This window comes from Penaeus japonicus, unplaced genomic scaffold (genome assembly GCF_977035675.1).
Source record: "Penaeus japonicus unplaced genomic scaffold, GWHDUDI00000001_assembly GWHDUDI00000039, whole genome shotgun sequence".
Lineage (NCBI taxonomy): Eukaryota > Metazoa > Arthropoda > Malacostraca > Decapoda > Penaeidae > Penaeus > Penaeus japonicus.
This window is the reverse complement of record NW_028234441.1, coordinates 13771616-13786615: the sequence shown is the minus strand read 5'-3', so window position 1 is coordinate 13786615 and position 15000 is coordinate 13771616. Positions and strand designations below refer to the sequence as shown.

At 49.5% G+C, this 15000-nt stretch overlaps 1 protein-coding gene across 3 annotated transcripts in view; it reads right to left on the bottom strand.

Moving 5' to 3' along the window:
- Nucleotides 1-15000, bottom strand: part of LOC122258088 (ubiquitin-like protein 3) — a 221459-nt gene that overhangs the window by 27834 nt on the left and 178625 nt on the right. Inside the window, exon 1 of one of the 3 annotated variants that reach the window (XM_086533326.1) lies at nucleotides 10918-11371. The exons of 1 other annotated variant lie outside the window; for it this stretch is intronic. In XM_086533326.1, the coding sequence (XP_086389452.1) occupies nucleotides 10918-10935 (18 nt within the window). In that variant the 5' untranslated portion in view covers nucleotides 10936-11371. Of the gene's footprint in view, nucleotides 1-2784; nucleotides 2850-10917; nucleotides 11372-15000 lie in introns of those variants that run through there. One more of the 3 variants, XM_086533324.1, reaches the window with a different exon arrangement.

Genomic DNA, 15000 nt, shown 5'->3' with positions numbered 1-15000 from the left:
AGACGTAGCACGGTTGCGCAAGCAGGAAAATAGATAAGAAATTAAGATGGGGAAGAAGGCGGTAGTAAGGGAAGGGAGGGGAGGGGAGGGGAGGGGAGGGGTGGGGAAGGGGGGGAGAGGTGGGTAGAGGTGGGTAGAGGTGGGTGAGAGGTGAGGGAGGGGAGTGAGGGGAATGGGAAGGGAAGGGAAGGGAGAATAGGGAGAGAAGAGGAGAGAAATGGGAGCAAAGGTAGATGGGGGAGGAGAGGGAGGCGGGGAGTGAGTTGAAGGGACATCACGATAAGAAAAATAGGACAGGGATATGAGAGGGATGATAAATATTTCATACATCAAGCACACACAAACACAAACACACACACACACATATATATATATATGTATAAATATATATATATATATATATATATATATATATATATATGTATATATATATATGTATATATATATATATATCGTATGATGAATGTATGTATGTATGTATGTATGTATGTATGTATTATGTATGTATGTTATGTATATATATATGTATATGTATATATATATATTATATATATATATATATATTTTATTATATATATATTATATGTGTTATATATATGTATATATGTATATTGGTATGTATATATATGTATGTATATAATGTGTGTGTGTGTGTGTGTGTGTGTGTGTATGCGTGTGTGTGTGTGTGTGATGTGAGATGTGTGAAAGTGAGTGTGAGAGTGTGGAGTGTGAGAGAGAGAGAGAGAGAGAGAGAGAGAGAGAGAGAGAGAGAGAGAGAGAGAGAGAGAGAGAGAGAGAGAGAGAGAGAGAAAATCAGGAAAAAAAATAAAAATAAATAAAGGACAAGAATTGACCTAGCTTCACCTCATGCTTCCGCCCCTCCCCCCTCCCCTCCCCCTCCCCCAGCCACACACAAAAAAAACAAGGCTTTAAACACTTGGCCTATAAAGTCAAATCGACCCCCCGCGACCTTGTTTGGTTGGCGCCTCTCCAACATAATCTCCCGCGAACTGTCACCGCTTCCTCGGGCTCCTCCTGCCGTTATCGCTCCTCGTTCGCTTCCTCTTTATTGGCCTCTCCCTCTCTCTCCCTCTCTCTCCCCTTCTCTCTCCCTGGCTCTCCCTTCTCTTACTCTCGGTGCCTCCCCTTTCTTTTCCTCTGCCTGTCCTTTTCCCTTTCCTTTCTCACTTTCTCCTCACTCACCTTGTCCCTCTCCCCGTCTTTTTACATTCCTCTCCATCCCCTCTCTCCTCCTCTCCCTCCCCCCCCCCTGTCTCTCCGTTTCTCTAACTCTCTCTCTCTCTCTCTCTCTCTCTCTCTCTCTCTCTCTCTCTCTCTCTCTCTCTCTCTCTCTCTCTCTCTCTCTCTCTCTCTCTCTCTCTAACACACACACACACACACACACATTCTCTCTATTTTCCCTATATCTATCATTTAATCCGTGTGTCTGTTAGTGAGTGTGCGTAAATGCATGCATGCGTTCGTGCGTGCGTGCGTGAATGAACGTATGCGTACGTGGCAATGCTTTTACGTGTGCGTGAGTCTAAAACGAAGCAATCCTCTCTGTCACTCTTCGAACCTCGCTCTCAAACGCCTGTCAATCAAGGCGGCGTTCAAACAAAACCTCAATGCACAGCTTTCCATTCATCTCCAGTCAACAACAACAACAGCAACAATTATATTATCATCGTTTATGATAACGTCACCATCACTAATAAGGGTGATGATAACAAACCAAAAGCAGATAATCATAACAACTACAATCACGCCAATAAAACAATGATGCAACAAACTACATGTCCCTCACATCTACTCCCTAAATTACAACTAAACAACTAAAATGACAGGAACAAATGAAAGCAAAACGCCCCCCTCCCCCGAACACAACACCTGATAAATCCCCAAATGAAATCCCCGCTTGGCAACTCAAGCATATCCGTCCACTCTTCTCCCTCTTCCCCCTCCCCTTCCCACCCCCAGGGGCAGCACCCCTCCCCTTTGGCACTTTATCATCATTAGCAAAGGAAGCTGTGATCCTTTGCATCCCAACACGTTCGGACATCCACACGCGAATGCCCACAGATCTGGCCACACAAACAACGCACAAACACATACACACGCGCGCGCGGGCATACACTCAAACACACACACACACACACACACACACACACACACACACACGCATGCACTCACGTCCGCATGCATGCAAGCGCACACACACAAAATTCGATTCTTCAATCTGTTTCTGCCCCTTCTCTTTCTCCTGTATACAGACTTAGTGCCAAACAATCAAAACATTTACTCTTACGTTCAATCCACCCGACCTATTATCTATCCCGCACCAGATAGCCATCAATCATTCCACCGCGGAGAAAGACTGCAAGACGGAGAGAGAAGACTGCCTCCCTTCTCCTTTGCAATCTCTTCCCTGCCGTTGCAATGCGTATAGAGGAGAATCGCCCCAGCCGTTCCAACTACCTTTCTCCTATGCAATGCGGAAAGAGAAGGACCCTGTCTCCTGTGCAATGCGTAGAGAGAACGCCCCCTTCCGCCTCGCAACTCCCTCCCTCTTTCCCTCTGCATTGCTTGTAAAGTGAAGAATCAGCAAACACCTTTCCTCTCCCTGTGCAATGCATATTCACTCAAGAACCTTGCCCTCTCCCCTCCTCCCCCCTCGTGCAATACGAATAGAATATACCCCTACCTCCCTCCTGCAGCCCCACCCCCACACCCCAACCACTCCCCCTTTAACACAGTAGCACGGGAACGCCGACACGAACGCACTCTACCGTCATCCATCGAACTCGCGATCAACGCTCCCTGTCGCTCGCCGACGACCGCCTGCGCACTCACCTGCAAATACAAAGGAAAGAAGACATTAATTTCATTAAAAAAAAAAAAATAATATAAAATAAAATAAAAGATAAAACACATAGCAACATCCTTTAACTCCCCAGCTCCCCCTCCCACTCTTCTTCTCTCTCCCCTCTCCCTCCCACACACTCTTTCTTTCCCCTCCCATGGAAACAGGGATTCAGATTTTTTTCATTCTCGGTACGGGAGGAGGGGGGGAGGGAAGAGGGGAAGGGGGGGAGGGGTAGAGCGAGAGTATCATAAAATAATTTGTGTTATAAGTTTGTTTAAAAGTGTGTCAAGAGCAGGCAAGTCTCGTTCCCCGGGAGCGCGGTAAGAGGAGGCGGGGAGGGAAGGAGAGGAGGGAGAGAGGGGAGGATGAGAGGGGTGGGCGAGGAGGAAGAGAGGGGAGGATGAGAGGGGTGGGCAAGGAGGGAGAGACGGAGGTGGGGAGTGAGGGAGGGAAGGAGAGAGGGAGGGAATGAGGGAGAAGAAAAGTAGATGAGAGGGAGGGAGAGATGCGGTGGAGAAAGGTGGAGGAGAGGGAGGGAGGAGCAGGATGAAATAGGTAGAGAGATGGAGAGGGGGAGGAAGATGGGGTGGCAGAAAGGGAATGAAGGGAGGGTTCGAAGTAAAAGGAAGAGAAAAAAGGGAAAAAGGAAAGAAGATAAAGAGAAAGTGGAAGAAGGAGGGGGAGACGAAGACTAAAAGAAAGAAAGGAGGAAGGGGCAAGAAGAAGCAATATGAAAGGTAAAGACCTGAAAAAAGAGAAACAAAAGGAAGAAGGAAGAGGAGGGAATACAAGAGATGGAGAATGGGGAAGGAGGAAAAGTGAAACTGCAATAGAAAAGACAAAAAGAGAGAGAAGAGGAGGAGAAAAGGAAGTTTTTGAGTGGTGAAGAAACGGCCATGGAGGTGTGTATGTGTGTGTGTGTGTGTGTGTGTGTGTGTGTGTGTGTGTGTGTGTGTGTGTGTGTGTGTGTGTGTGTGTGTGTGTGTGTGTGTGTGTGTGTGTGTGTGTGTGTGCAAGGAGGGGGGCGCCACCGCTACAGCTGCAACCGCGACAAAAGCTCTGCGTTTACAAGGGCGTAGAGAGACACACCCAAAAAATTATATTACGTAAATATTCAGCCACAACTACCAACAAAAATAACATGGGGAAAGTATTCGTTGTTGTAATCGTTGTTGTTGTTGCTATTGGCTTTCTTGCCGTTGTGCCGCATAAAAAAAATACAGGTTACAATGGCAGTACGATAGACAAGACATCCCCGTCCCACTCATCTTCTACCTACTTCTGTTCTCTTCTCGTCTTTGTATCACTGCTCCCCCCACCCTCTCCCTCTCTCTCTCCCTCCCTCCCCCTCATCTCCTCCCTCTCCACCTCACCCCAATTTTCTCGCCACCCTTCAAGACACAACTCCACCAACTCCACCACTCCAACCCATCCACCCAACCCAACTGTCACCCCCCACCACCACCACTAGCACCCTAAGCCCAACCCAACCCACCCAACCCATCCCAACCCACCCAACCCACCCACTCCACTCAGCCTCCAGCGTACCCAGCGAGCAACGTTCTCCCCGCAGTCTCGCACGCTCCATTTCCTGCTGCGGCCGTAACGATCGCCTCTTAACTCTACAAGCTTCTTTTTTCAGGGAGAGGGAGAGGGACAGGGAGAGGGAGGGGGAGGGGGGACGGGGAGAGGGGAATAGGTGGGGGAAGGGAGGGGGAGGGGGGAGGGGGAGAGGGGAATAGGTGGGGGAGGGGGAGGGGAGAGGGGAATAGGTGGGGGAGGGGGAGGGGGAGGGGAGAGGGATGAGGAAAGGGGAGGGGGAGAGAAAAGGAGAAGGTGGGAGGGGGAAAGGGAGAAGGGAGAGGGAATGGAAAAGGAGGAGGAAGGGGAGAGGAAAAGAAGAAAAAAAGTAAAAAGGCGGAAGACAAGGGGCTGGGGAAGGGGGGAAGGGGACTAGGGGACTAGAGGGGAGGGGAGGGGGGAAAGGAAAGGGGAAAAGAGGGAAAAGAGAAAGGGGAAGACAGGGAAAAGGGTTAGGGGAAAAGAGGAAAGGACAAGGGAATAAGAGGGAGAAGAGGAGGGAGGAGGAGGAAGGGAAATATGAGATTTTCTTTCTTAATTCCTTGAAGGCTCTTGAAGCGGTTTATCTCTATCGTCTTCGGGAAAGAAGGAGGAGGGGGAAGGGAGGAAGAGGGGAGAAGAGAAAGAACGAGAGGAGAGAGGCAGGAGGGGATAAAGAACGAGGAAGGGAGGAGGAAGGGAAGGGGAAGGAAGGGAGGAAGAGAGGGAGGAATGGAAGAGGAGAGATAAAGAGAGAAAGACAGACAAGAGAGGGCAGGGAGAAACAAGAGAGAAGAGACAGAGTGAGTGAGAAGAGAGAGAGGAGACAGAGTGAGTGAGAAGAGAGTGAAAAGAGAGAGAATGAGACAAAGACACAAAAGAGAGAGACAGTTTCAGAGAGAGAGAAAAAAAAAAAAAACTCGCCACCAGGTTAATAAAAATAAAAGAAAATCCAAAACTTCCCAAAAGGGGAACAATTGCAAACGGAACAAGACTTTAACTGAAAGAGCCCTCCCCCCACCTGGCCCCCACACACCCCAGCCCTCCCGTCAACGCCAGGCTCCTCTGCGACGGCCGCCCAACTTGCAACACCTTTCATCAACACCCTTTGTACTGCGGGTGGGGGCGAGGTGAGAGGGGGGGGAACGCATAGGGAGAAATGAGAAAAAGCGGAAGAGGCAGAAAGATAAAGAGAAAGAAAATGAGAAGGAGAAGAAGAAGAAAAATGAAAAAGATGATGAAGATAAAGCAGAAAAACGAAGAAATGGAAGATGAAGATGGAGATAAGAGATGAACACGGAGATGAAGAGGAAGGAGAAGAAGAAAGCGAAGGACAAGAAGAGAAGAAAACGAAAAGAAGAGTAGGGCTCGAGTAGGGTAAACGAGGCAGCGACAAAGAAAGAGATTAAACGAAGGCTCCCAAGAAGAGAAGCAGGCCTAAGTGTGGATCCCCCTGCCTAAAATTACGTCAGAGATGGCCATGCATCATCTGAAGAGATCTCTTGCTTGCTCTTATCCCCCCCCCCCTCTCTCTCTCTCTCTCTCTCTCTCTCTCTCTCTCTCTCTCTCTCTCTCTCTCTCTCTCTCTCTCTCTCTCTCTCTCAATGGTAATACTAACAACAAAAAATAATGCAAATGATGATAATAATAATAACTATAATAATGATAATAACACCAACAGTAATATCAATACATTTTTTTAATCATAAAAAAACATAACAATAATGAATAAAAGTATCAATACCACATAAACACGAATAAAAAGAGCAAGAACTACAAACTAAAGTAAACACACAAAATAATAATCACCCCCCCCCCCCGGCCGCCCACCCAGCCTAACAAGTACACGAGCGAACCCGAGTGCGGGCGGCGCCGAGTGTCCCCCAACGCTATCTCTTTCCTCACCTCCTTCGTCGCCGCAACTCGAAGATAAGGTCGACCCACAAAGACACACTTGTTATCGGCCGCATCCGGAGTGGGAGCGCGCTATCTGCGGAGTCTTTCCGCGGCGACTCCTCTCTCTCTCTCGCTCGCTCGCTCGCTCTTTCGCTCTTTCTCTCTCTTTCTCTCTTTCTTTCTTTCTTTCTTTCTTTCTTTCTATCTCTCTCGCTCGCTCTTTCGCTCTCTCTCTCTCTTTCTTTCTTTCTTTCTTTCTTTCTTTCTTTCTTTCTCTCTCTCTCTTTCGCTCTCTCTCTCTCTCTTGCTCTCTTTTAGGTCTGCCTTTCTGTATTATTCTTGGTACTCCCTCTTGTTCCTCCCTTACCCGTTTTTTTTCTCTCTTTCTTTCTCTCTTTCTCCTTCCCCCTATCCTCGCATATCCTATTCCGTAAGTCTCTCTTTCTTTCTCCTTTCGCTCGCCCTCCTCTCATTCCATCCCATCCCATCCCTCCTTCCCTCCCTCCCCTTCCCTCTCTCTCTCTCTCTCTCTCTCTCTCCCTTCCCCTTCCCCTCCCCCCGCCTCCTAGCTAATTCATCTCCCTCGCACACTCTAATATCCAGCGCCCGCCTCCACAGACGCCCCGGCGCCCCGACCCAGCCCACACAGCCGCCCACGCAGCCCACACAGAAAGGCCATCATTGGATTCCCCGTCAGCTGGCACTCTATGACACCCGGGCCACAGAGAAAAGGCCGTCCGCTTTGTGGCGTGGGAATGCCTCGCCCTCTCTTTGTCCCCTCTATCTCTCTAGTTTCCTTTTTCTCTCTCTCTCTCCCTCTGTCGTCTTTCTTTTCTTGATTTCGGTCTTTCTTATTTTGCTTGTTATTTGTCTCTCTCTCACCCTCTCTCTTTCTCTTACTCGATCGCGATATGCTCTTTTTGAATCCTCCCTACCTACGCCCCCCGCCCTCGCTCTCTCTCTCTCTCTCTCTCTCTCTCTCTCTCTCTCTCTCTCTCTCTCTCTCTCTCTCTCTCTCTCTCTCTCTCTCTCGCTCTCTCTCTCTCTCGCTCTCTCTCTTTCTCTCTCTCCCCTTCCTCTCCCTCCCCCTCTCTCCTTCTCCCTCCCCCTCTCTCCTTCTCCCTCCCTCTCTCTCCTTCTCCCTCCCTCTCTCTCCTTCTCCCTCCCTCTCTCTTCCTCCTCCTTCGTCCTTCCTTAAATCATTACTTTTCCCTCTCTTTCCCTTTGTCTCTCCAGAGGTCATCGGCCGAGAAAATGGATACCGTGCCTAAACCCGAAAAAAATGTGTGATGGCGAGACTGGTAAGTTACGGGAGAGGAGAAGAAATGGGGAAATGCCGATGAAGAAAGGGGGAACGAGGAGATGCAGAAAAGGGGAAATGGGGAAACGCGGAGATGGGAAGAAAGGGAAAAGGGGAAATGGGAAGAATGGGAAACGGGACTAATCGAAATCGATCGACTTGGAATTGTCTGTAAGAGGAATAGAGAGGAAGAGAATTGTCATTGAGCCTCAGTGATAATTGTGCGAAAGGGAGACAGAGGGAAAGAGATGCGGAGGGAAGGGGAAGGGAAGGGAGAGAGGGAAAGAGAGGGGAAGGAGAGGGAAGGAAAGGATGGGGTGGGAGGAAGCGGGAGGGGGGGAGAGAGAGAGAGAGAGAGAGAGAGAGAGAGAGAGAGAGAGAGAGAGAGAGAGAGAGGGAGAGGGAGGAGAGGGAGAGAGAGGAGAGAGAGAGGAGAGGAGAGAGAGAGAGAGAGGGAGAGAGAGAGAGAGAGAGGGAGAGAGTGAGAGAGAGAGGGGAGAGGGGAGGGAGAGGGAGAGGGAGAGGGAGGGAGAGAGAGAGAGAGAGAGAGAGAGGGGGAGAGAGAGAGAGAGGGAGAGAGAGAGAGAGAGAGAGAGGGGGAGAGAGAGAGAGAGAGAGAGAGAGAGAGAGAGAGAGAGAGAGAGAGAGAGAGAGAGAGAGAGAGGAGAGGGGAGAGAGAGGAGAGAGAGAGAGAGAGAGGAGAGAGAGAGAGAGAGAGAGAGAGAGGAGAGAGAGAGAGAGAGGAGAGAGAGGAGAGAGAGAGGGAGAGAGAGAGAGAGAGAGAGAGAGAGAGAGAGAGAGAGAGGGGAGAGAGAGAGAGAGGGAGAGAGAGAGAGAGAGAGAGAGAGAGAGAGAGAGAGAGAGAGAGAGAGAGCGAGAGAAAGGATATCCCCTTTGGATTTTCCCTAAACGAATAATGACTTAAGTCAACATACTCGCCAAGCCATTCTACAAAGAATATATCATAAGAAAATAAACCAGAACCCCCCCCCCCCAAAAAAAAAAAAAAATGGTGCTAAAAAATACATCTTTCGTGAAGGTGAAATAAAAAAGCGACTCAACTCCGGCTTTAAAAAAAAACTGTGTAGTTTCCCTTCCACTATCGAGGGATGCTGCTTCTGCCTCAACCGGATGCTGTTATCATCCCTCTCCACACACATGGGAGATAAAGAAAAGCAATCCGATGATACACATACTATTACCATCATGATGAAAATAATGGTAATAATGACAACGAAAAGGTTCATCTCGATAATGACCATAATCCCAACTGTCACCGTAGCTACAATTATAGGAATGATCAACTCGTAAGATAAAGAGGAAATTGAAAAAAGAGGGGGAAGTCGAGAAACGAAAGACCCGCCATTAATAGACACTATCCACCCCCCCCCCCCTTCTCTCTCTCTCTCTCTCTCTCTCTATCTCTATCTCTATCTCTCTATCTCTCTATCTCTCTCTCTCTCTCTCACCCTCACTCTCACTCTCACTCACTCTCTCTCTCTCTCTCTATCACCCTCCCTTTTTCGTTTTCTTTCTCTATCTGTCACATACAAACTATCGCCCGAATCGCTGACGAGAGAAATAGGAAAGGTGGCGAGTGGGGGCAGTAGGTAGCGGAGGGAAGCAGGGGGGAGCAGTAGGAAGAAAGGGGGGTGGGGGGCAGTAAGAGGATAGGGGGAGCAGAGTTGATCACATGTCTCATTAAGGAGAGTCTCTGAGGCATGTCACATGTCTTAAGATCTCGGGTGTCTCATTACGGCATTGTGACGGCGAGGTCAGAAAAGGTCGGCGGCAGGATTTCAAAAGCAGGCTGGATGGCCAGGGCGATGTCACGGACTGGCAGGCCGCGAGAGGTCAGGTAGGGTAATGAGATGAGTAGAGTAGACTGAGGGAAGGAAGGGTAAATGAGAGGGGGGCGGGAGAGGAAAAAGAGAATGAGGAGGAGCAGGAAGAGAAAAAGGGATGAAGGCAGAAGGGGAGAAGAAGGGAGAAGAAGGAGAAATGCAGAAATAGAGGGCGAAGGAGAAAATGAGGAATAAAAGAAGGCAGAAAGGGTGGCGGAAGAGGACGAGAATAAGACTACATAAGGATGCATGGCAGGAGCAGGAGCAGGAAGAGGAGAAAGGGGATAAGGATGAAACAAATAACTGAGAGAAAACCAAGAGGACAACGATAGGAAAAGAAATATATACAAAAAAAAAACACACACACACGCGCGAGCAAGGAGGGAAATGCATCTCATGAGCGTTCCAATGATCCGATTAATCTCCTCACTCCCTCTCCCTTTCCCTCTCTCTCCCCCCTCTCTCTCTCATCCTCGCCTTTCCATTCACTCGAACGAACGAAATACAAAAATACACGCGCTGCTGGTCCTTCTCTTTAATCACCATCATTAACTGTGATTCAATCATTCCGGCATCGAGGTCGCGCTCTGTTTCCTATCGCAGCATTTAGGGGATTCAAGGGGCCTAGCGGCAGAGATGGGAGGGAAGAAGAGGGGGGGAAGAGAGACTGAGTGAGAAGGAGAGGGAGAGAGGGAGGGAGAGAGAGGGAGAGAGAGGGAGGGAGGGAGGGAGGTTGAAAGAAAGAGAGGGAGAAGGAGAGGGAGAGAGAGAGGGAGGGAGAGGGAGGGAGAGGGAGAGAGAGAGAGAGAGAGAGAGAGAGAGAGAGAGAGAGAGAGAGAGAGAGAGAGAGAGAGAGAGAGAGAGAGAGAGAGAGAGAGAGAGAGAGAGAGAGAGAGAGAGGGGGGAGCAGTAGGGAAGGAGGAGAACCAAAGAAAGAATGTAGGCCTACGGCCCTCAGACACTATCAATGCCAAGCACCATTAACCCCGAAGTAAACATCAGCCTCCCCCTCCCTCCTTCCCTCCCCGAGTACCCAAACACCGTCGCGACCCCAGAGACCCCCTCCCCGGCCCGTCCCTCCTCCCGTCCCCCCGCCGTCCCTTTACCGGTGTGAGAAGTGTACACATGGCTTGTTTACTCCTCCAGCTGCTTCCCAGTCCACACGGCGGAGCGGGAACGCCACGCTCGCTACAAATCTTTACTCCAGAAACTTTTAGACGGCCAGGGTTCGGGAGGGTGGGAGGGGTGGGGTCGGATCTTTATTTCTCCATTCGAGAATCGGAAACTGAAAAGCGACCCCCACCTCTCTCTCTCTCTCTCTCTCTCTCTCTCTCTCTCTCTCTCTCTTTCTGCATTTGTCTCTGCCTGCCTGCCTGCCTGCCTGCCTGCCTGCCTGCCTGCCTGCCTACCTGCCTGCCCGTCCCGACGCCCATCGAAGAACCCCCACTCACCTTCTTATTCACCGCCATGCCGGCGACACTCCCATCCCACGGCCTCTTCAGCAGCAGATCGTGGTCGCCGCCGCACTGCCCCTCTTCTCCGCGCAGGTTTCTAAATTTCCCTTCCCTTTTTCTGTCCTATCAGCGGTATCGGAGTCCCGCGCGGACGGACGGATGTAAACCACGCACGCACGCACGCGGGAGACAACACCACTCCCGCGACACACTGACACAGTTGCAGCCTCCGTTGGCCTCCTTCGTCACTATCACTATGTCTTCCTCTCCCTTTGCCGACACCCAGTCCGCAACGACACCGCCAAGCAACGCCCTTCGTCGCTAGTCGTCGCCAGTCGTCGTAGTCGTCGAGGTAGTCGTCGGATGGAACCACCTAGGAACTCCTCGCCTCGTGGTCCGACACCCTCACCGCACACTCGCACACTAAAGCCCATTGCCTCCCTCCCGAAAAGCACCCTTGTGGGGGGGGGGCACAGAGGGGGAGAGGAGAGGAGGGGAGGGGAGAGAAGAAGGAGAAGGTAGGAGGTGGGGGTGGGGGGTGGACACGGGAGGAGGGAGGAGCAGCCGGGGGTGGAGGAACGAGGGAAATTGCCTTTAATCCCTCCTCCCCAGAAGGTTCAGCAGGTCAGAGCCTAGGTCAGCGCGGTTAATTACTGGCCACGCAAGTCGAAAATAGAGACGGAGGGAGCCTCGTACATCCGATACCCTTAGCTCGCTCGCTCGCCGGCGATTCGGACTTCGACCTCGCTGCACGGCCGAAGGTAGTTTAATGCAATTAGGCCTACGATGAGACGTGAAGTGGAAAGAGAATGGGGGAGAGGGAGGGAGGGAGAGAGAAAGAGGAATGGGGAAGGAGAGGGAAAGAGAAAGAGAAAGAGAGAGAGAGAGAGAGAGAGAGAGAGAGAGAGAGAGAGAGAGAGAGAGAGAGAGAGAGAGAGAGAGAGAGAGAGAGAGAGAAGAGAGAGAGAGAAAGAGAGAGAGAGAAAGAGAGAGAGAGAAAGAGAGAGAGAGAAAGAGAGAGAGAGAGAGAGAGAGAGAGAGAGAGAGAGAGAAAGCATCGAAAAAGGAGAAATAGAAAAGGAAGAAAGACTATTAGAAAAGTGGTAGAAGAGGGAAAGGCGCAAAGCGAGAAGTCTAATCCCTAGATTCCTTCTAAAGAGGCGACAAATGGCCAGAGGATAAGGCCCATAAAGTGAGGTCCCTTCCTACAGGTAACATAACCCCAGCTGCTCCACCCCCTCGCCCTCCTCTCAGGTCAGCTCAGGTCATCTCTCCCCCTTGACTCACAAAGGAGCCAAAATGAGGAAGATCGACGTTTCTCCCTGACCTCTCTTGGGGGGTTATGTCTTCCCTTCTATTGGCTTCATCTAACGCTGATTTTGTATCATGGGAGGAGGGGGGTAGCGAGAGAGAGAGAGAGAGAGAGAGAGAGAGAGAGAGAGAGAGAGAGAGAGAGAGAGAGAGAGAGAGAGAGAGAGAGAGAGAGAGAGAGAGAGAGATTGATCGAGAGGAGAGAGATAGAGAGAGAAGAGAGGAAACAGGAGAGAGGAGAGAAGAGAGAGGAGAGAGAGAGAGAGAGAGAGAGAGAGAGAGAGAGAGAGAGGGGGGGGGCAGAAAGAAAGAGGGTGGGGGAGAGGGCGGGAGGGAGAAAGAAAGAAGACGATGAGGGAGCGATAAATGAGAAGGAAGAGAGAGTGGAGAATGTGAGAGAATTAGAGCGAGGGAAGAGAAAAGAAAGAGATCAAAAGGTCACCAAGGTCACAGCGAGGTCAACGCAGACGGAAGATGAATAGATCACAGCTTGACCTTGTCTCGCCGAGCCCACTCATCCCTCCCACATCCTCTCCCACCCCCTCCCCTACTCCGCTCGCTAAACCCCTTCCGTACACACGCACATAAAAAAAAACACACATAAAAGTACATACGGTCACTCCATTCAGCCGCCAAGTTCACCCGTCTGCCTCCCCCCCCCACGGTCACAAAAGACGAGGAGAGAGACACAGACAAGGTCAGACCGAAAAAGGAAGAGTTGAGAGAGAGAGAGAGAGAGAGAGAGAGAGAGAGAGAGAGAGAGAGAGAGAGAGAGAGAGAGAGAGAGAGAGAGAGAGAGAGAGAGAGAGAGAGAGAGAGAGAGAGAGAGAGAGAGAGAGAGAGAGAGAGAGAGAGAGAGAGAGAGAGAGAAGGGAGAGAGAGAGAGAGAGAGAGAGAGAGGAGAGAGAAGAGAGAGAGAGAGAGAAAGAGAAAGAGAGAAAGAGAGAAAGAGAGAAAGAGAGAGAGAGAGAGAGAGAGAGAGAGAGAGAGAGAGAAAGAGAAAGAGAAAGAGAAAGAGAAAGAGAAAGAGAGAGAGAGAGAGAGAGAGAGAGAGAGAGATAGCAATCTACCTAGGAGTGACCCTTTCGTCCCACCGGAAGAGGTAGACCGATTGGAGAGGAGAGAGGAGAGGAGAGAGGAGAGGGGAGGTGGGGGTGCTTCCTATCTCGGGGATAATAATGGCTTGTTATAGGAATGGTAGTTCACAGCGGCAGTGTGTGAACGGTGAAAAGGGGGCGTTAACAACAACAACGTCAAAAAACATTGCCGACTGGAATTTTAGTAATAAAGTAAATTATATCCAAAAGAGCAGCCTGCCTGACCTGCTTCAACGTAGCACACCAACATATAAATCAAGACTGAAAATACAACAAGTTATAATACAACAAATGCGACCTCTAACAATCAGACGCAACAACACAATAATGATAATCAGCAGCACTACTTGAAATAAGATAGTGAACAGATTTAGATCCAGATGGTGATGGTGTTTGAGAGGTGAATTATAATTATAATTAGAATCATCATCATAAAAACGATTGATGATGACGTTGGCAATGACATTGACAATGACGATGGCGATAATGATGATGACGATGACTACTACGAGGAGGAAGGTTGCACCATAACCAAAACAGGAAGAAACCCTTTCGGAACGCGCCAAAAAACGGAACTTCCTTACAGACGGTCGTTTAAAAGCCTTCAAAATCACTCCATGCACTTCCTGGCCTGTCTACACTCCCCCCACCCCTTCTCGCTGTGACGAAATGCGCCCCCCCCTCTTACCCTACCCCCTCGCCCGTCTGCGCCTGTTCTGGGTCGTTAGCGCAGTTGCTGGTGTTCTGGCATTGCTATGAGCCAATTCACAGACAACATTAAAAATCAGAGTAAAAAAAAAGTAAATTAATAATTCATATACTCACAAACGCACAGACACGTGTGTGTGTGAGCGTGTGTTTGGTTGTTTATTAAACAGGTCTCAGTAACCTATGTTCTACTGGGGAAAAAAATCAGTGTTCCGTACCCTGAATCTTACACCATCATGAGCCAGTGAAGTTGGGACACCATTCCAGTTTGAACGCCGGGCTAAAAATAACTTATATACATTTTGAACACTTCCTTGCTTCAACCCCCTCCCCTTTTTGTCTCAAGATGATTTCCAAAACCAAATTATGCAAAAGCGACCCACTGACCGGACGAAAAAAAAGAGAGGGAGGGGAGAGGGTGTCACGAGGGAAATTGTGTCACCTTTATTGCATCTTCTCCACTCTCTTTCTTTCTTCTTGAGCTGGCATCTCGATTCCTTCAGTAATACACTCTCTCTCTCTCTCTCTCTCTCTCTCTCTCTCTCTCTCTCTCTCTCTCTCTCTCTCTCTCTCTCTCTCTCTCTCTCTCTCTCTCTCTCTCTCTCTAACCTCCTTTCTTTTTCAACACACCCTTTGTTTCCTTCCACAGTTTCACCACCACAACCTCCTCCTGCTCCTTATTCTTCTCCTTCTCCTTCTCCTCCACCTCCTCCGTGCTTCCCCTCTTCATTCACTTCTTTCCTTCATTCCTATGGGGGTGTCACACGGTACTTTTTACTTCTTGTAAAAGTGTCCTTTCGACAAGATCATTTCCCTTACGTTATCTAGGGAAGCGAGAGACAAACAGGATGTGAATGAAAGAGAGCGCAATTCGTCGCATATTATGGAACAAAAACAAAAGTGCGGAAACATTTATCTGCAGACATACATACACGCAAGTAAACAAACAAACCCACAAATACAA